Raw genomic sequence first — 21,357 nt, 5'->3', positions numbered from 1 at the left:
GTTACTGTGATATTTTAGCTCAAAGAGACTTTATAGCAGATTCAAGTTGAGAAATTTCCTCATTTCATTTTTTCTGTTGACAAATAGAACATGTCAATATTTCCTCTCTTATGTAAGCCTTAAAGGCATCTCATATTTTTGCATAATCAATACCATCCATCTCTTTTATAGTTAAGTATTCCTAAGTCCATACTCTCAGATTGCTACAAAAGGATTCATCCTGTAAAAGAGAAATGCTAAATCTCCAGGATTTGAATTCCACAGAAGATGTTGAACGGATATCAAAATACGTCGAAATACAAGCAAGGTCAGACAGAACCATTGGTTCAATTGTTGCTTTAGTAATACTTGCCACAAGAGATTTGGAGAAAAAGATATAATCCAATCTTGAGAGAGAATTATGAGGTGCAGAGTGAAATGTGAAATCTATATCCAAAGGATGAAATATACACCAAGAGTCCAGAAGATTCCACTCTTAGAAAAGGTGTTGCAAAGCTACAATGGCTTTCAGTGGTCTAGCTTTTGCAGAGGATTTTCTGTCTAGAGGAATGTCCAGGGGAAGATTCATTTCACCGCCTATACAAATATAGTCAACACCAGTTAATTCTATTTCTTGTAAATTTGTATTAAAAAAAATTGTGGATCATCCAGATTTGGAGCATAAATGTTAATAAAAGCTAGAATTATCCACCTTCCATCATCATCAGTAATATGAGAAAGAACAGAATATTGTAACTGCTTCGTCAAAAGCATAGCCACAATATTTCTTGTTGTCCTTGAGGGAGAGAAGAAACAATCTTTCAATAATCTTGTTGAAGCTTTTTTGATTAATTAGACAATAAATGAGTTTCCCTTAGAAAAACTACTGAAGGTTTGAATTTTTTGAAATAAATCAGTATTTTTTTAAAAAAGTTTGATGGGGTGACTAATCCCTTTTACATTAAACGAAAAGATCTTAAGTGAAGGAGACGTACATCAGTAGAATGTTGTATGAGAGAAAGGGAAAACATCAATCCATCTTTGTATCAGAAATAATACACTGATATCCGACGTGTGCTCATGTTTGTCTTTGAACACGTTCAAAATGGTAAAAAAAAACATAACAAGTGAGAGACAAACAACTTTCATCAAAAAACCCTCACAATAAGGAAATTGGGTGTCAAGGAGAAGGGATGAGTGTAAAAAGTGTATCCTTACAGGTACTTAGATACAAGTCACAACAATTACAATACAAGGCACTTTATTTATTGATTTTATTTATGCCACTTGATATACTGCACGTTAGCCTCAGCATAGGCAACATGGCAGTTTACAATAAAAAGGAGTTAAGAGAAAAAGAAGTAGTAGACATAATATAGCTGAGTAGAGACCTAGGTAGCGGAGGAGGGGAAGGACTCTAGGAAAAGGTAGGTCTTAAGTAGTTTCTTAAGAGGTGAGGGTTGGTTGGTTTCTGATGGAGAGGGGCAAGTCATTTCAAAGTTTAGGACCTGTGTATATAAAGGCAGAGTTCCTGGAGACTTTGAAATGAAGGATGGAGAGTGGGGGAAGAGTCTGTCGGTTCTGATTTGCAGAGCGGAGACAGCGGAGAGGAGTGTAAGGAATGATGAGAGAAGCAAGATAGGAGGGGGCAAGTAGTTGACAGGATTTATAGACAAGAAGGAGGATTTTGTATTTGATGCAAGTGATGACCAGGAGCCAGTGTTCATAGTGGAAGGGGGAGGGGGGGGTCACATGATCATAGCGGGTAGCATTATGCCGGAGTTTGACAGCAGTTGACTGAATGAGCTAAAGGCGTTTGAGGGATTGAAAAGGTAGACCAGTGTAAAGAGAATTGCAGTAGTTTAGGTGGGATATAACAAGTGCAAGAATAAGGGGGCATAAGTGTGAAGATGAAATAAGAGGATGAACAGCACGGAGGCGATGAAGGGCAAAGAAGGAGGTGTGGATAACTGAGCCTATTTGTGATTGGAAAGTGAGAAGCACATCACATAGACATTGTACAATATAGTAATATCAGGTAGTCGCCATTTGACGTGCTTCCTGAGCTTCCAAATACTATTCAAGGAGTTTCGGATTGAAATATGATTTCAAATAAGTCAGTGGTGCAAAGAGACCATATTTAGCATTGATGGCTTTAAAGCATTGGCGCAAATTGGAAAATCACTTCTGTTTGTCTTCAGTGGATTTAGCAAAATCTGCAGAGATAGAAACACAATTATCATTCCATAATATTGGATGTCGAGTTTTTGCAGCATGCAAAATTTGTTGCACTTGTGGAAAATGTAATACTTTTGGAATTATTGGGTGCGGCGATTTCTGTTTAGGAGATGCACGTTGCAGGACCCTGTGAGCCCACTCATAGTCAAGCGATTTATCAAACTTAAAATTCAAAGTCTTTGATATAAATTGATCAAGAAATGCAGTGATATCATTACCTTCGGATGCCTCAGGTATGCCAATGATTCTGATATTATTTCTTCTGTTCCATTTACTTATGTCCTCTAAGGTGTTTTCCATTAGCAGTGTTTGCTTAAAACTAGAGCGGCTGAGAGCTGCGCCATCTTCTAAAATACTAATCCTCGATTCTGTGTCAGATAGGTGAGACTCAAAGTGATCGAAATGATCCTTCAGTTGTGAAATATCAGCTTTTATCTCCTTAATTGCAGAGTTACTCTCAGTTAAAATGGTCGTTATGCGATTTAGGTAGTCTGTAATATCAATGTACCTATTAGCACCGATGCTATCTTTCTTCGGCGGGCCTTTCATCGGGGAAGCCAGATTTGATTTATATGGTGCTTTATACCTGGATTTGATGTGAAATTGGCTTCCAACTTTGTCTAGACCAGGATATCTTCACACATATGTGGACTCGATTTCAGACTTCAAATGAATTTCACCCAGTACTGTATTTGATACTAGTAAAAGAGGCCCGTTTCCAACAGAAAGGAAATAGGCGCTAGCAAGGTTCCAGGGTCCCCTCCCTCTCTCCCTCCGTCCTCAGAGCTCCAGGCGCCCCTCTCCCCTCAACCTCCCTCCCTTCCCCCTCTCCTCCACACCCCTCCCTCCCCCTCCTCCCCTTCCCCTCACTCTGTCCCCCTTCCCATCCACCCTTCCCCCTGTCTGAGTTCCAGGACCCCCCTTCCCCCTCCTCCCCCTCTCTCTCTCCCCCTCTTCCCTTGTACGAGTTCCAGGACCCCCTGATCCCCTCCCCCTCATCCCCCCTGGTCCCCTCCCTCCGCTTTTCGAGTTCCAGGACCCCCCTCCCCTTTCAGTTCCAGGACCGGCCCTACCCTTCCAGTGGAGTTTCAGGACCCCCCTCCCCCCTGTCGTTTCAGAACCCCCCTCCCCCCTCCCCCCTCCCCCCTCCCCCCTCTATCATTTCAGGACCCGAACCCCCCCTCTCTGCCCCTCCCCTTTAAAAGTTTTTACCTCCTGCACGCACGGACACCGCTTCAGACAGCCTTTGCTTTCGCTTCTGTTTCAGCTGTTCCTGTGGTCCCGCCCTCATTTCCTGTTTGCGGAAGGGCGGGATCATAGGAACAGCTGAAACAGAAGCCGTCGGACTGGAGCTTCCGGTGGCTGCTGCTGGGTTCTCTTCCCTCTCACTTCCCATTGGTCTTCCCTGTGACGTCATCCCCAGGACGGACCAATGGGAACTGTGTTACGAACCCAGGTGTTACAAACCCAGGCATCCAGACGGATGTGCAGAGCTGCAAATTATTATATAGGATTTTCGTGTTGTGCCTGGAGGAGCTCACCTTTCACATTGTTATCCGCTACATGCACTCAAGCGCCCCCTTCTTTGGCAAGTTTCTTTTCAAATTCTTTTTGCCTATTAGTGCATCTAACTTGCCAGTGTATACGCTGCTTTCTGTTTACTTCATTTGGATTCGTTGTCCATTTTTTGAAAGATATTCTTTTGTATTTTTCACCTCACCTTAAGTAGAGAGGTGTGGTAGCCGTGTTAGTCCACTCTTAAAGGTTATCAATAGAAATCATACAAAATAAAACATGGAAAAGAAAATAAGATGATACCTTTTTTATTGGACATAACTTAATACATTTCTTGATTAGCTTTCGAAGGTTGCCCTTCTTCGTCAGATTGGAAATAAGCAAATGTGGTAGCAGATAGTATATATGAGAGAAACATTAAAGCATTACTTTGACAGTCTGACAGAATGGGAGGGTGGGGGTATGCATGGGGACATCAAAGCATTTCATTGATATTCTAACAGAATGGATGTTGGTAGGTGAGAGCAGAGGAGGGTAATAAACAGAGAAATACAGCTTTATGTTTTATAATGAGTTAGAAAACCCAGATCCTTATTAAGTCCTGTTTGTTGGGTGTCAAAATATTCAATCATTCTTATTTCAAAGGTCTTACGTTCCTGTATTGTTTTAAAATTACCTTTCACAGTAAGAAATGTATTAAGTTATGTCCAATAAAAAAGGTATCATCTTATTTTCTTTTCCATGTTTTATTTTGTTTGATTTCTATTGATCACCTCACCTTGTAATCATGCCAGTTGTCATTTGGCCTTCCTTCCACCTTTTTTAATATGCGTGATACATCTGGTATGGTCTTCCAAGCTGGTATTTTAAAACAACGTCTGCACCTGATTTATGGCTCCTTTTACTAAGGTGGGCTAACATTTAGTGCATGCTAATGATTAGCATGCATTAAATGCTAAGAAGCCCATTTTATTCCTATGGGTTTTTTGCATTCAGTGCATGCTAAATCCATTAGCGGACCTTAGTAAAAGGACCCCTTAAACTGTTAACCTTTGTCACTGCTACTTTTAGCTTTTTTTTTTTACCGTTTTCTTCATTTTATGATAGTTGCCCTTTGAAAGTTAAATGTTATTGCAGTCAATTTCATTAGTGTCTTCACTCTAGTTATTAACTCAAATTTGATTGTTATTTTTTCATTTCTTATCCACTTAAAGTGATCACTATTGCCAAGGAGTTCCAACTCCATTACCTTTCACTCCAAGTCCTGAATTCCACTAAAGCAGTTGTTCTCAACCTTTCTTCTGTTGCGACACACCTGACAGATAATGCTCTTGTATGTGACACACTGAACACTAAAATTCACAGCTGAACAAAGCACTCCTAAATATTTCATTGTTTAATTATAAGTTTTAGTATGAATTTGCTTACCCCATAGCAAAACGCTGTGTACAACACAGCAGTCCCAGATTTCTCATTTGTCATACAACAAAATAAATATATATTCAGATTCTGGTGTGACCTCAGCAATAGCAACACAAGATCCCTTCACTGCCAGATACTGCGAAGCAACACAAAACCTGCAAATAGGCCACTCAGAAACTATATAGCAAACAGAACCTATTGACAGCAGACCAGTGGCGTTCCTAGGGGGGCTGACACCCGGGGCGGATCACCGTGGCGCCCCGCCCCCCGGGTGCAGCGCCCCCCCGGAACAGCGCGACGCCCCCCCCGGCGAAAGAACCCCCCGAACCCCACCGGCGAAAGAACCCCCCTCCGGATGCACGCCGCTGGGGGGGAGGGGGTGCCGTGCGCCTGCCGGCTCTTCGTTTTCATGCTCCCTCTGCCCTGGAACAGGAAGTAACCTGTTCTGGGGCAAAGGGAGTATGAAAACGAAGAGCCGACAGGCGCGCGGCACCCCCCCAGCGGCGTGCACCCGGGGCAGACCGCCCCCATCGCCCCCCCCCTTGGTACGCCACTGCAGCAGACCTGCAACATGTTCAGTTGGGGCTGGAGGCAAAAGTTATTATTGGGGGTAGTGGGGAAGCAGAAATAGGGACCAGTTACGGGGATTTCAAGAACCTGACTCTCAAAGATTGCTGGTCTTCCCAGCTTGCAAGCGCTGATGTTTGTAAAGAAAACACAGACTTACTATCCAGCTTATTTTCGAAAGAGAAAGACGCCCATATTTCGACCCAAATCGGGAGATGGGCGCCTTTCTCTCATGGGCGCCCAAATCGGTATAATCGAAAGCCGATTTTGTGCGCCTCCAACTGCAGTCTGTCGCGGGAACGGACAAAGCTGATGGGGCGTGTCGGAGGCGTGGTGAAGGCGGGACTGGGGCATGTTTATCGGGCGAGGAGAGTGGGGCGCGCTCGGCCGATAAAAAGAAGGGCGCCAGAAGCGAGAATTTGAGTCACTTTTTTGGACCCTTGTTTTCACGAACAAGTCCCCAAAAAGTGCCCCAACTGCCCGGATGACCACCGGAGGGAATCGGGATGACCTCCCCTGACTCCCCCAGTGGTCACTTACCTCCCCCCCCCCAAAAAAAAGAACTTTAAAAACGTATTTTTCCAGCCTGTATGCCAGCCTCAAATGTCATACCCAGCTCCATCACAGCAGTATGCAGGTCCCTGGAGCAGTTGTTAGTGGGTGCAGTGGACGTCAGCCAGGTGGACCCAGGCCCATCCCACCCTCTACCTGTTACACATGTGCTGCTAAATGGGAGCGCTCCAAACTGCCCCCAAAACCCACTGTACCCACATCCAGGTGCCCCCCTTCAGCCATAATGCTATGGTAATGGTGTGGGCAGTGGGTTTTGGGGGGGATTTGGAGGGCTCAGCACCCAAAGTAAGGGAGCTATGGACTTGGGAGGTATTTTAAATTTTTTTAAAATTGTTACAAGTGCCCCCTAGGGTGCCTGGTTGGTGTCCTGGCATGTGAGGGGGACCAGTGCACTACGAATCCTGGCCCCTCCCATGACCAAATGCCTTGGATTTGTTCGTTTTTGAGCTGGGCGCCTTCGGTTTCCATTATCGCTGAAAACCGATACCACCTAGCTCAAATCCGCCCAAATGCGATGCATTTGCCCGGCACAAACCGTATTATCGAAACAAAAGATGGACGCCCATCTTTTTCGAAAATACGGTCTGGCCCGCCCCTTCGCGGACCCGTCCTCGGAGATAAACGCCCATGGAGATGGGCGTTTGTGTTTGATTATGCCCCTCTATGTACACCAAGGGTTTTTTTACTAAAGGGTTGCCATGTGGCAACGCAGGACTACTGCTGGCCCAATGCGGCCGCTGGCAGTAGTTCCACCTTGAGCACGCGCCAATTCCGGTGCTACGGAAAATAATTCTCTATTTTCTAGCGCTGTGCTAACCCAGCAGTAATCGGGCAGCACCGCACGCTGCCCAGTTACTGCGGGAGCCATTACTGCCACCTCAATGGGCTCCCCCTTAAGTGCTCCCCCTCGCCCCTGCATTGCCACGTGGTAAGATTAATCTTACCGCATAGCCATGTCTTGTTTTAGGGGCTTTCTACCTGCTGCAGTACAAAGGGCCTTGGCACGAGGCACAAAAATGGCCTCCGTCACTACTGCAGGGCCCTATTTATCGCAGCTTGGTAAAAAGACCCCCAATTTTTTTTGTGGCACACCTCCCTTCCATTGGGGACACACCAGTGTGTCCCGACATACTGGTTGATAACCACTGCACTAAAGACTGGGGGGGGGGGGGGGTCTTTTACTAAAGATTAACTCATGCTGTCTGCCACAGGACCCATTTTATTCCTTTGGGGCCTGCTGCTGCTAACTCAAGGCAGTGTACAGTAAGAATAGATCAAACATGAGCAATAGACAATTACAGCAGTAAAAATAGTCAAAAACAATACAAAGTATGGCATGGTATACTATTTACAATGTCAACACAATACTTAATAGAACATTATAGGTAGTAAAAGACCCCCTAGGTATAAAATAGCCCCCTTCCTTTCAGTTCCTGAACCAGTTGAGCCATGAAGCAATTGTTGATTTCATCCAGCATTTCTTGGTGTTACATTTATCCAGTCAGTACTGGGGTAATTGAAATTAAGAAAATCAAAAAAATAAACCTACAAATACTAGGATCCCCCAAATTTTTTACATAATTATTTGAATTTTAATAAATAAATAAAAAAAAACAAAAAAACCCAAACTGCTCTCAGCTATTTGAGCACCCTTAGATGTCGGAGCTTAGACCAATGGTTGAGAAGCTCCAGCAGTTATTGATTCCGAGGCTGCTCAAATACTTGAGAGCAGTTTTGTTTTGTTTCTTTTTTTTTTTTACTGAGGTCTTTTTCTCTACTTAAATATTTATAAAAATTTCAATAATTATTAAAACATTTTTTGGGACTCTAGTATTTGGTATCTAAGGGCTCCTTTTACTAAGGAGCAGTAAGCCCAACGGGGGTTTACCGCTCGCTAAACAGGAAGCACCGCTGGGCTACTGCAGCAGCCCGGGGGCTCTTCCCACCCCTAGTGCACTGTCATATTCGGTGCTACAAAAATATATATTTTTTGTAGCGCCGGAGTGTACCCAGTGGTAATCGGGCAGTGCTGCGTGCTGCCCGGTTACCGCCGGATTAGCGCGGGATCCCTTACCGCCAACTCAATGGGTGGCAGTAAGGGCTCCCCCTGAAATGGCCACGCGGAAAGTGCTTTACTTGTGACACGGACATTTCCTGCAGGAATGTGAGACTTCCCTTGTACCCGCTGTGGTAAAAGGGGGCCTCAGCGAGCATGAAAAACACGCACCGACGCCAGCGCAGACCCCATTTTGCCACAGCTTGGTAAAAGGGGCTCTAAATTTCTCTTCCCTGGACCATGTCTCATCCATGCATTAAGACTCCGGAGCTCTAATTGCCTCTTGGGTCCTGTGGTTGGAACGGGAAACATTTCTTAAAATGCTACCCTGTAGATTCTGGATTTCAACTTTCTACCAGTCTAAATTTGATTTTCAGAACCTCCCTCCCCACTTTCTTATGTCATCGGTACCTACATGTACCAAGACAGCATACCGCAACATACATAGCAAAGCAATGTTTCATTCCGCGTGTGCCTCCAAGAAGAAGTTCAGCATGGTACAAGTGTGCCAATGAATCGTCATCTTTTATCAACACCTAATACACTCATCCTGTAAACCCAAATTTCCTTTCTCCACCCGAGAGGGAGTAATGGTGTAGCAATGAAAACAAAGCTGTGTAGAAGAGAATTCCGAACTGGTATAGACAGCTTAGATCAAACAGCAAATTCTGAACAATTCAACAGCATACATGAACAGCCCCTCTCTCCCACCCCCACCCAGCCATTCCTTAACTTCCTCTCCCACCCACCACTAAATCACAGTACTGGGAAATTGGATTCTTATATCTCCCAATAGTACTATTATATCCCGATTCTCACAATAAGTGTAATGTGTTCAAAACTTTGTGCTTTATGATACAACAATTGAGTATAATCATGCCAGACAGACAGAAACAATGTTTGTCTTTTGAGGGAGTGATTGGCATCTCTTAATTCTAGTAACATTTGATTATGGAATTGAATCCTCCTATGCCAGTAAGGTGAGAGAGCTGATCCAATCTAATATTGTAAAATACACATTTCTCCCATAATACATGCCTTATGTATGAATAAGTGTGCACCCTTCCCTTGCAGTCAAAACGCTGTCTCCTGATCTAGAATAGCACCCAGAGGAGAGCAAATTATAGGTTAGCCAACCACCCTTGGAAGCAACTGAAAAGTTGCTTCCAGAAAACTGGTAAAGGAGGGCAGGTCCAAAAAGCATGAAAAAAAAGTAATCTAGGAGCCCTGGCTTTTAAGACAGGTGGAGAAAGACAATACACCCATATAGCTAGCTTGCTGTTGGGTAACGTAGCCTCGAAGGAGCACTCTAAATTAACATTCCCGCAGATCAGCAGCAAATGTGATGGATGGAATGTGAGCAAATACCTGTCCCAAATCCACAGTCAACTCAGCTCCCAACTCCTCATGCTATTTATGTGAAATACCTCCATAATCCATCTGACCACTCCGCTGAAGCAGCCGGCTATGGCATTCCGACACTGACAATCTGTCCCCTGAAGGAGATTCCAACCAAGTGCGTAGAGTCTTACTATAGTGGGTATAGACTTAATATAATGAGGGTATAGACTTAATATAATGATGTAATTGGTAATATTCAAAGATGTCTGAGTAAATCTGGAAAGACCAGTAAGGTACCGCTTGATATTAACACATGTTCTAAACAGTGTGCCCCACCTTTTTCCCCAAAGATGAAAAACTGCAGAGTCAGTCCCTGGGAGAAATTCTAGATTACCCTTAAGCAGAAGGAGGTCAGAATGGTGGGGATCCTGATTCCATAGTCTCGCAACACTCCTGCAAACCAAAGGGACTAGGATCAAAATCTTTTTTAAATGTTTGGGCAAAACCTTTGTGGGAGCCTGCAGAAGAGAAAGTGGAGACTATGGCGCCAAAAAATCCCATTCATAAGAGACTGGAGTAAAATCATCCATGTCATACATCCAGTCCTTCGTATGGTGCAGGAGACATGCTTTATTACATTGCCCTAAATCCCAGCCCTCCATGTAACCACCGCCTTTAGAGAAAGTGAAGTTTTAGCCTAGGTTTCCTACCTTGCCAACAGAAGCGTTTAAGGAGACTGGAAAAAAGCTGGATGTCTTTTTTTACAAGATATAACGACAGCAATTGCAATACATGTAACCACTTAGGGAATAAATACAGCGACAATAAAGGTAAAGGTTGCCAGTGTGTAAATTGATCCCTAGAAAACGTTAATTTTTGAACATTGAAACAATATAATTGGGAGACATCACTGGTCAGATATAGATACCCAAATATTTAACATCCATCTACCCATTGAATTGAAAACTGCCCTAACCACTTTCGCTTCACTGACTCAGTGGCTGGTAAAGTCTGCGATTTGAGAAAATTTAGCTGAAAGCCAGAAAAAAATCACCATCTTCCCGCATACATTCCACCAAAGTGGTCAAAGAAGCTTGGGGATCAACTAAATGGACAAGTAAATCATCGGCAAAGGCTGCTATCTTAAAAGAGAAATGTCGCAACTGAACTTCTTTGACATCCGGATTGGATAGAATGTCTCTAAGCAAAGGGTCAAGGGTCAGGATGAACAAAAGAGGGAATAAGGGACAATACTGGCGAATGCCTCAGAAAATTGAGAAAGGATCCGATTGTATGCCATTAATACACAACACTGCCTGAGGTTTTGTATATAAAGTGCATATAACCCTCTGAAAAAAACCCTGTAATACCATAATCATCTAATGTATCAAATAAAAAATCAAAAGCTTTTTCCACATCAAAGCTTGTAAGAATGGATGATGGGCTACCTTTTCCAAGGAGGTCAAAATATGCAGATTCTGAACAGAATACCGCCCTTGCACAAAACCTACTTGGGTATTTGACACTAAATAGGGTAATACATGAGAGAGTCTGTTTGCCATAATCTTTGCTAGCAATTTGGCCTTGTAATTGATAATGGAAATTGGCCGATAAGATTCCACCTTAGAAGGATCTCTCCCCGGCTTAGGAAATGTCAAAATCTGAGCAGTCCACAGGCTATCAGTGAGTTTGGTTCGAGCTACCATCTCATTAAACATTGCCACCAAAGGGGTCGAAATCTCCCCCTGTAGCAATTTATAAAATTCTGACCGATATCCATCTTGGTCTGGAGCTTTATATAGCACACTTTGAACAATCGCAAGGGAGACTTTCTCCTCCGTGATAGGAGCATTCAGCATTGCACGATATTGTGGAGAAATAGTAGGTAAGTCTAAAGCAGTCAAGCACATATCTCTCTCCAACCCTAAATCTGGGGATTTTAAATAAAGACCCTCATAAAAGTCAGAAAATAGCTTCAAAATTCCATCATTCTGGATAACCTCCCCAGAACCATTTTGTAAAGAGGTCACCCTATGGAGTCCACTTTTTTCTTTGCAAGGTGAGCCAGGAATCTCCCATTTTTTTGCCAAATCTATATAGCTGACACTGATAATATAGAAGCGATTTCTTAGCTCGCTGATGGAGCAACTCATTGAGAGCGGCCTGAGAAGCCAGCAACAGTGGGTGAATGACCAAATGTTTGTTTACCTAATTTAACTTGAAATTCCAAAGCCAAAATGGCCTTATCTTGTCTTTTCTTGGGCATGGTAGGCTATTATTTCCCCTCTCAAGGCCACCTTTGTTGTTTCCCAGAATAAAATTGGGGTCTCAGTGTGAGATTGGTTAAATAGGACACAGTCAGCCCATTTTTGATTTAAGAAAATATGAAACTGGAAATCTTTGTAAAGTTCTGTCGGAAACCTCCAGGGGATAGAGGTACGAGTGTCCACGACAACTGCAATTCCATCCACACTTCACAAGGCCCTATTTCTGCCGTCAATACTTGGGCCCAAAGATCACGAGAAGGTAAAATATAATCAATGCGGGCTTGGGAATCATGGGCTCAAGAATGATGAGTGTAGTCTCGTTCAGTTGGATGCAGCACTTGTCATACATCCAATAAGTCTAACAAATCACAGAGCAGGGGAACTCCATTGGTCTTATCAGTCTGGGCAACAGCAGGAGCTACTGACTTGTCCATTGTGGGATCAAACACCCCATTAAAATTCACCCCCATGATAAAGGGAAGACCCTCAAATTCCTGGAGAGAACGGAAAAGTCAAGCATAAAAGTTTTTATCATAGACATTAGGTGCATATATGTTACAAAAAACATATGCAGGTCTGTTTAAGGTTAAATGGAGTATAACATATCTGCCTTCACAGTTATCACTTGATGAATGATGGCATCCAACTCCTTTCATAGCAAGATAACCACTCCTACCTTTTCCCCCAGAGCAGGGGATTCATATCATGCACCCACCCATTATTTAACCAGTTTGTTCTGTTCAATGTAGGTTAAGGAGGAGGAATGGCCTAGTAGTTAGGGTGGTGGACTTTGGTCCTGAGGAACTGAGTTCAATTCCCACTTCAGGCACAGGCAGCTCCTTGTGACTCTGGGCAAGTCACTTAACCCTCCATTGCCCCAGGTACAAATAAGTACCTGTATACAATATGTAAGCTGCATTGAGCCTGCCATGAGTGGGAAAGCACAGCGTACAAATGTAACAAAAATAAATGTATTTCTTGTTGAAATGCCATGGTAGCATGATGTCAGTTTAATGCTGTTAAGAATTTTTGCCTTTTAATGGGAGAACCAAAACCTCCCACATTCCAAGATATCAATTTTAAACCATTAAGTAATCCCTATTGCCAAAAAGATATCTGGAAAAGAGGAAAAATTCAAACATCAGGGAGAATATACCAGCCACCATTCTCTCCAAGCACCTTGAAAATCAAGTAATCATATTATGAGGTGTCTGAATTGGGATATTCCCCCTCCCCCCCCCAGTCCCACCCCCTTCTAGGAAACAGAAAAAAAAACAAGAACAAGGGAAAAAGGCACCAAATGTACCCTGTACGCTGGGGCAAGGTACTATCCTCCCCACCCGCACCCCCATGCCCCAATTCCATCCAATACCTTTCCATATCCCTTAGATCTCCACAAAAGGACTGGTCAGTGTTGACATGACACCTCTACCCATCCCACCATCAGCAGAAAAATATAAAATCCCCACCCTGCCTGTGTAATGTAGTCATTGTCCTTCAAATAAAGGATAACAAAAAAATTATATACATACTAGTAAAAAAGCCCCGTTTCTGATGCAAATGAAACGGGGGCTAGCAATGTTTTCTTCTGTGTGCATGTGGCAGTGTGTGTGTCCGTGCCCTCTGGCCTCTCTCCCTTCCCCCCTCTGAGTCCTTCACTGTTACAGAGCCAGCGATTTGATTTCGTGCTCTGCTGTTGTTTTCCTTCACTGACTGTGTTACAGAGGGCGGGGCAGACACTCATAGGGAAACCTGATATCTCGCCCCCTTCACACTTCCGGCTGGAGGCTTCATAGAACGTTGGTGTTGCCTTTTATATAGAGAGATGTATAAGAATAATAAATTCAATAGTAATAAGTGCAAAAACATAAAATACAAGAGTTGTTTTAGCTGCCATCGTCACGGTTCCCTCATGTATATGGACAACCATCCATAAAAAGTCCTCAAAATGGTTCCAAAAGGAAAATCCCCACAAGATCTAGCAAAAAGAAGCCAGGGATGAACCAGACACAAATCCACAGTGCTCCTTTGGCCATAGGTTGAAGGAAAGACTGAGAAACCATGTCCAAGAAAAGTCTGCCAGACCAAAAGTGAATTGAAACAACCATTGCAGAAACCAGAGTAAAATGCTGAGAATCAATATCCTTTGATGAAGCAGAGGTGTAGAGCAATCCCAGCGGAACCTCAGCAAACTCAGCATGTAATATAAGCGTGAGGTATTTCGCTAAAGGACCTGGTCATCAGAAAATCACATAGACTGCAAAATTACCAGGGGAGACCTAGCCCTCAGTCTCCTATAGGACCTCAAGCAACAGTATAATTCAGTGTTGAAAAGAAAAAGCAGGTCTCTGTGCGTGCTCAGTCACATAGCTGGAGTAGCCTCTGACAAAACTCCCTGAGCATCCACAAGTGTAGTATAAGAAGTAGTTTGGCCTTCACATACCACCTGCAGTTTCGCTGGATACAGTAGTACAAAGTTGATTTGTTTGGCATGTAGTGTAGAAGATATTGGAGCAAAGGTCATGTGCAATGTTTGAGTGTGTGCAGAAAACTCTTGAAAACACAATTATTATATTCTCATAGTATAACGTCTTGTCTTCCCTGCATGAATAGATTGCTTTATTAGCTGCTTATGTGTGAAGTTTAGCACCTGGAAAATCACAGCTCGTGGGTGAGCCACATCGGGCCTCCAAGCTCCCAATCTATGTGTTTGCTCTACCCTAAAAGAGTGAAATTGTTTTCCTAAAGTTAAGGTCTTTGGGAGCCATATCTCTAAAAAAAACCACGAGGTCTTTTTAAGCAAGAGACTCCAGAAGACCTATCAATCTTAAATTGTTTTGGCTTGAGTTATTTTCTAAATCAATCTACTTGCTGCTCCAGATCTGCTACTTGTTTGAGAAGTTCTTGGGGGGGGGGGGGGGGGGGGTTAAGTCATTTTCTGGGCCTGGTCCTCAAGCACACTGGTTCTCTGGAGGTGAGCATCCAGTTCTAAACTAATGCTGTTTAGCTGCTCATGAGATTCTTCAGTCCAGTCATAAATATGCTGAGAGGGAAAGAAAGAGATGGGGCAATGTCACATGGGAGGAACAGAGAGATGGGGGTAATTCCAGATGGAGAGAGACAAGGTAATGCTGGATGGATGACAAGAGAGAGAGAGAGAGAGAGAGAGAGAGAGAGAGAGAGAGAGAGAGAAAGAGGATAATGCTGTATGAAGGGGAAAGGACAGAAAGGCAGGGTAATGCTGGATGGAGGAGAAGAGAGATGAGGTAATACTGGATGGGGGAAGAAAGAGAGACAAGGTAATGATGAATGGGGAAGAGAGAGATGGGGTAAGGCTGGATGGAGGAGAAGGGTCAGAGAGGGGGAGATAGGGAGATAAGGGGCAATGCTGGATTGGGAGAGAGGATAATGATGGATGGGAAGAAGAGAGAGAGAGAGAGATGGGGTAATGCTGTATGGGGGAGGGAAGAGAGATGGGATAATGCTTGATTGGGGAAAAAGATACACAGAGATGGTAATGCTGGATGGAGAGAAGAGAGAGTGAGAGAGAGAGAGAGTAATGCTGGAGGGGGAAAGAGAGATAGAGAGATGCTCATTGACAGTAGGAGAGAGAAACAGATAGGAAATGCTGCATGGGCAGGGAGGAGAGAGAGAGGAAGGAGAAGCTGCATGGCAGGGGGCATAGAGAAAGAGGAGCTGATGTATGGCAGGGGTGAGAAAGGATATGTTGGATAGCAAGTGGAGAGATGGAAGAGTAAATGAAAGATTGGGGAATAAGAGGAAGGGGAATCGGAAGTCTTGGGTGAGAGGAAGATATGGAAAGCTGTGGGTAGATGTAGTGAAAAATGGGAGAGTGAAGAATGGTAATAAGAATGTATGAAATCTGAGTGGACAGAGGCAGAAAAATAGAAGAAAGCTAAAAGAAAAAGATCAGTGTCAGAACTGGATGTAGTGGAGGAAGTGAAGAAGACAGAAGGAGAGAGAATAACAAACATGAGAGCTAAGAGAAGACTGGAATGCAGTAACCAGAAACTGGGACCTATAAGATTAAAAAAATTAAATGGCCAGACTGTAGGAGTGTAAAGCTAAGGTGGAACCAAGATAGAAAAAGAAATTAATTTTTAATTTAGGGTGAAGTAATTGGTAGCGACGTTAGCCACTTTAAATAGAAAATAAGTTAGGACCTTTCTAGTGGTCTAATTCATTTAATTTTTTGGCTAGATTTTGGAGGCCAAAGCCTCCTTCCTCAGGTCAGGATACAACCTCGCCTTGAGGAAGGACGTTTTGGTCTCCAAAACTTCTTTAAAAAAAAACCATATTGAATTAGTCCCCTAAAAAGGTATCACTGTATTTTCCATTTTTGTTTCACTTTTATTTGTTCATTTGTAATATGTTAGTTTATGAATGTTACATCTGTTGTCTTTATATTTTGTATAGTACAGGGGGTCATGCACCACTGTTTCTCTTTTTTGGTGTTGTATTGTATGCAGAGTCTGGCTTCCTGGGGAGTTCAATTTAATTTTTGTGTACATATTTCTGTTTGTAGTTTGTGATAGTTATTCTATACTTGGTGAGGGTCTGTCTGTATTCTAAGTATTGCCATACTGGGAAAGACCAAAGGTCCATCAAAGCCCAGCATCCAACAGTGGCTAATCCAGGTCACATATACCTGGCAAGATCCCAAAAAAGTACAAAACATTCTATACTGCTTATACCAGAAATAGTGGATTTTCCCCAAGTCCATTTAATAATGGTCTATGGACTTTTCCTTTAGGAAGCCGTCCAAACCTTTTTTAAACTCTGCTAAGCTAACCACGTTTACCACATTCTCTGGCAATGAATTCCAGAGTTTAATTACACGTTGCGTGAAGAAATATTTTCTCCAATTTGTTTTAAATTTACTACATTGTAGCTTCATCGCATGCCCCCTAGTCCTAGTATTTTTGAAAAGTGTAAACAGAAGCTTCACATCTACCTGTTCAACTCCACTCATTATTTTATAGACCTCTTTCATATCTCCCCTCAGCCGACTTTTCTCCAAGCTGAAGAGCCCTAGCTGCTTTAGCCTTTCCTCATAGGGAAGTCGTCCCATCCCCTTTATCATTTTCGTCTCCCTTCTCTGTACCTTTTCTAATTACACTTTATCTTTTTTGAGATGTGGCGACCAGAATTGAACACAATATTCAAGGTGTGGTTGCACCATGGACCGATACAAAGACATTATAACATCCTCATTTTTGTTTTCCATTCTTTTCCTAATAATACCTAACATTCTATTTGCTTTCTTAGCCGCAGCAGCACACTGAGCAGAGCATTTCAGCGTATCATCAACAATGACACCTAGATCCCTTTCTTAGTCGGTGACTCCTATTGTGGAACCTTGCATGACATAGCTATAATTCGGGTTCCTCTTTCCCACATGCATCACTTTGCACTTGCTCACATTAAACATCTGCCATTTAGGCGCCCAGTCTAGTAAGGTCCTCTTGTAGTTTTTCACAACCCTCCCGCGATTTAACGACTTTGTGTCATCAGCAAATTTAATTACCTCACTAGTTACTCCCATCTTTAGGTCTGTATGTGTGAAAAAAGTATTGAACATCTTTGTAGGACTGATGTGTACTAATCTGACTTATTTAGTTTTCTCAACAGGTGTATTGATGATCTACTGCAAACTGTAATGTTTAAGGTACTGTCTTTTCCTATTGTAGGTAGGCCTTTGTTGTGTGATTCCTGGAAGTTAGTGCTATTATGGTATGGTAAAATTGCCTTATAGGTCCTGAGTATCTTATGTAGGGTTTTGTATTGATTCACAATATGCCTGGTAATGGATTTTGGATTTGGATTTAGCTCACAGCTTTCTCAGTAGTAGGTCATGTGTATTCCAAACAAGTTTGGTAGCTCGATAATAAACTAAAGGCATAGGCAATTTATGGTTGCTAGTTACCACAGGATTTCTGTCACAGTGCTGCTGAACACCATTATTCACATAGCCAATAGGAAGATGCTGGACTGGAGAGCTAGGGCTGACTGGGAGCCCAAATGTTAAAGTACCTGCATATATTTCTAGAATACTGCACATGTTGTTCTATTTAATATGTTGTATTATTTTAGTGCATTTAACTTTCTGATACATAATTCCCTAAAGTGTATTCAATGTGTCTAATATCACCAATAACAGAGGTACTGGGGGGATGTGGGGGAGGGGGAGGGTTAGGGTTAGTCGCACCAGAGTGATACAGTGAAGGAGTCCTTTCCTGCTGTGTTTAAAAGTGCCCAATGTCCGTTTACTGCTGACAGTGGTGCTACCCCCACCCTAAGGATTTTAAGTTGCCCTTCCATGCCCCATCCTAGCCTTGTCCCACCTCACCCTAGTCCCACCCCAGCCTCACATGTCTTTAGTCTCCCCCAAACATGTGAGTCACTGACCACCTATGGATGTGACTTAGGGTTTAGCGTACAGTTGTCCAACCTTGGTCCTCGAGGGCCACAATCCAGTCAGGTTCTCAGAATTTCCCCAATGAATATCCATGAGATCTATTTGCATGCACTGCCTCCGTTGTATGCAAATAGACATATTCACTGGGGAAATCCTGAGAACCTGACTGGATTGTGGCCCTCGAGGACCAAGGTTGGACAACCCTGGTTTAGTGCAACAGGTTCAGAAACAGGGGTGCCAGTGTTGCAGTCTTGCTTATGCCACTGACCTTCCCTGTGACCTTGGGCAACTCTCTTTATTGCCTCAAGTATCCCCTGAAGATTTTACACTATTTGGGGCAAACGAACACCTATCACCACTGTACAGAGCTGTGTGCTCTGTGTCTGGTAGTGTTATAAGTATTATTGATATGTCTGTTCTTTCTCTCTGTAGCACACCTCCCCTTCATCCATTCACCCCAGCACAAGCTGCATCTGGTCTGCACCATGCCACTTGGGAGGACCTGGGTGAAGAAAGTTGAGGACATCAGTGCTGTGTACCATGTGAAGGAGAAGCTGGGGGCGTAAGAATGATTCCTTTTTATTTTTCTATCTCATTGCTTTATAGGGCCATGTTTGGGGCAGAAAGAGATCTGTGTTATGGAAGGTAGAAAAGGGACAGTGTCTTCCTACTGCATTTTCTCTTGTTTCAATTTATCTCTGACTCTCTGACTCTCTCTCTCTCACTCTCTCTCTCTCTTTGTTCTTTCATTTTTGTCACGGTTTCTTTTTGTCTTTTTCCTACCGTCTGTTTCTACTGTCCTCATTTAACTCCCTCCCACCACTATCTTCTTACCCCCTTGCCTGTCTCTCACGTCCACTGTAATCCCTTGTGGGAGAGGGTCATTTCTGAGAATCTCTGACTGTTTCACTATTAAAGAGATGCACAGTAGGAGTTAGGAACCATCTCCATGGCTACTGGTATGCATGCCAGAGCATTTAATGACGCCCCTGGCTGATGCCCAGGAGTGTGTGGGTTGCTGGTCGCTCTTCTCCTCTGGGGATGGCATCTTCCGTGGGCGGGAGAGAATGAGAAGAGGTGATGTGCTTGCATTGCAGGACCTGTTAATGAGGACTCCTCTTTGCTTCCTGGCACTGCAGCAAAAGTTGCTCACAAGAATTATAATACTTCAGAAATGATACATAACTCGGTGCCAGACTGCGCTGAAACCAGGTGCCCTGCTCTGTGTACAAAAGCACAGCAGAAGTAATGGGATAGGGAACACACAGTAACATAGTATATGATGGCTGATAAAGACCCACATGATCCATCTAGTCTGTCCAATAAGGTGCCCAGATCTGCTCCGTGCGGGTTACACTCCGCCATGATAAAGAACATCATAAATAGGGCTCTCACATAATCATGGAAGTGTGGTTTTATAATTTTGGATAGTTCCATTGATTGTCAGTATTTGAATAAACCAGCAATCTTACAATGTTGCAAACTGACATTTTACTTGCTATCAATTCTTAGGCGAATGTGATACAAAATAAATGCACGCTTGTTCTTGAACTGTTCTTGTTATCCTTGGGTCACAGACTGTAGAAGTCCGCCCCACACTGGTCCTACTTCTCAATTGCTGGAGTTGCCAACAGAGTCCACCCCTGCCCATCCAAAACTGGGACACAGACCATTAAAGTCTGCCTTGCTTTGCCATATTTGGGACACAGGCCATAGAAGTCTGCCCAGTACTGGTCTTATACTGGAATTGCATCAACACCTCTTTCCATTATGTAGTTTCCCATTATTCCAAAACCTGTGGGATAGTTGTGTCTTTCAACCAGCAGATGGAGATAGAGAACTGAAAACTGAGCTGAGACATATTCCTCTTGGCATTCAGTCCAGCTCCTCAGTATTTTATATCTCCAGCAGGTGGATGGACATACTTTTCAGCCTCTAGTTCTGAGTGATTTGCTCCTAGTCCAGTTGGTCAACTGGTCCTCAGTTGAGCTTTGTGGGTGACTTGAGTCTGCGGAGGTCTTCTGATCCCTGTCTCTGGTGTCCTGCAAATTTACTTCTTTTCTCCCTGTAGCCCTCCCCTGTTTCCTGTGAAGCTCTCCTTTTCCAGCACAACAACCTTAAAAAAAAAAAAAAAGAAGGAGAGAGGTTTACTGGAGAGCCTGGGACAGGCCTGTATTTCTCATCTGGGGTAAGACTTGTGGAGACTGAGTTTGGGGGGAGCAGCTGGCAATGATAAGTCGGACTAAAGTTTGACCCAGAACCGCTTGGAGGGCTGCAAGTTCTACTTGGTGCAGGGGAGGGATCCTGACTCACTGTTTGGGACTGAATTGTGCTGCGCTTGTGCCAATTGGGGTGAATGGTGAATTCTATGGAGGCAATTAAACAACCGGCTTCGACATGGGGGGAAACCACTGCTGGCAGTATATCTTTGGATTTGGATTAGCATATGCCCGGGACTTTGGGCTCTCCGGCAGGGCCAGTGTGCAGTTTGATGCAGGAGAGCACAGGAACGGGTGCCAATTTGTCAGGGCCAGCTGGCCAGAGGCGTAGCCAGACACCCAATTTTGGGTGGGCCTGGGCCCAAGATGGGTGAGCAGAAGAACTCTGCCTTGTCCCACAAGTGATTTGGTTTCTCCTTCTCTCGCCTGCATGCCATATGGTCTCTCAAACATCCCCCCTTCCCCCACCTTTTAAATAGCAGATTTTCACTGGCAGCGAGCAGCAACTAATACACACTGCTTATGTTGGCCCCACGGCCTTCCCTCTGATGCAATTTCCTGTTTCCACATAGGCGGGAATACATCAGAGGGAAAGCTGTAGGGCCGGTGCGAACAGTATGTATCAGTCACTGGTTGCTGCAGGCAAAGATCTGCTATTTACAAAGTATGCAGGAGGGACAGAGTTCTTGGGAGTTTTCGGCTGGTGGGGCTTGAGGATCCTTGCCAGCCACTTCATAGGTG

General features: G+C 43.7%; 1 protein-coding gene across 4 annotated transcripts in view; it reads left to right on the top strand.

The window, feature by feature from the left end:
• The window catches only part of PNCK (pregnancy up-regulated nonubiquitous CaM kinase), a 104,426-nt gene that overhangs the window by 5,355 nt on the left and 77,714 nt on the right, over positions 1–21,357 (top strand). For all 4 annotated transcript variants that reach the window (XM_030194070.1, XM_030194068.1, XM_030194069.1 and 1 more), the window contains one exon: positions 18,830–18,959. In XM_030194070.1, coding sequence (XP_030049930.1) covers positions 18,883–18,959 — 77 coding nt within the window. In that variant the 5' untranslated portion in view covers positions 18,830–18,882. The remainder of the gene's footprint in view (positions 1–18,829; positions 18,960–21,357) is intronic.

The sequence above is a fragment of the Microcaecilia unicolor genome, chromosome 2 (genome assembly GCF_901765095.1).
Source record: "Microcaecilia unicolor chromosome 2, aMicUni1.1, whole genome shotgun sequence".
Classification (NCBI taxonomy): domain Eukaryota; kingdom Metazoa; phylum Chordata; class Amphibia; order Gymnophiona; family Siphonopidae; genus Microcaecilia; species Microcaecilia unicolor.
Note: the sequence above shows the minus strand (reverse complement) of the source record. Positions and strands in the feature narration are given on the sequence as shown.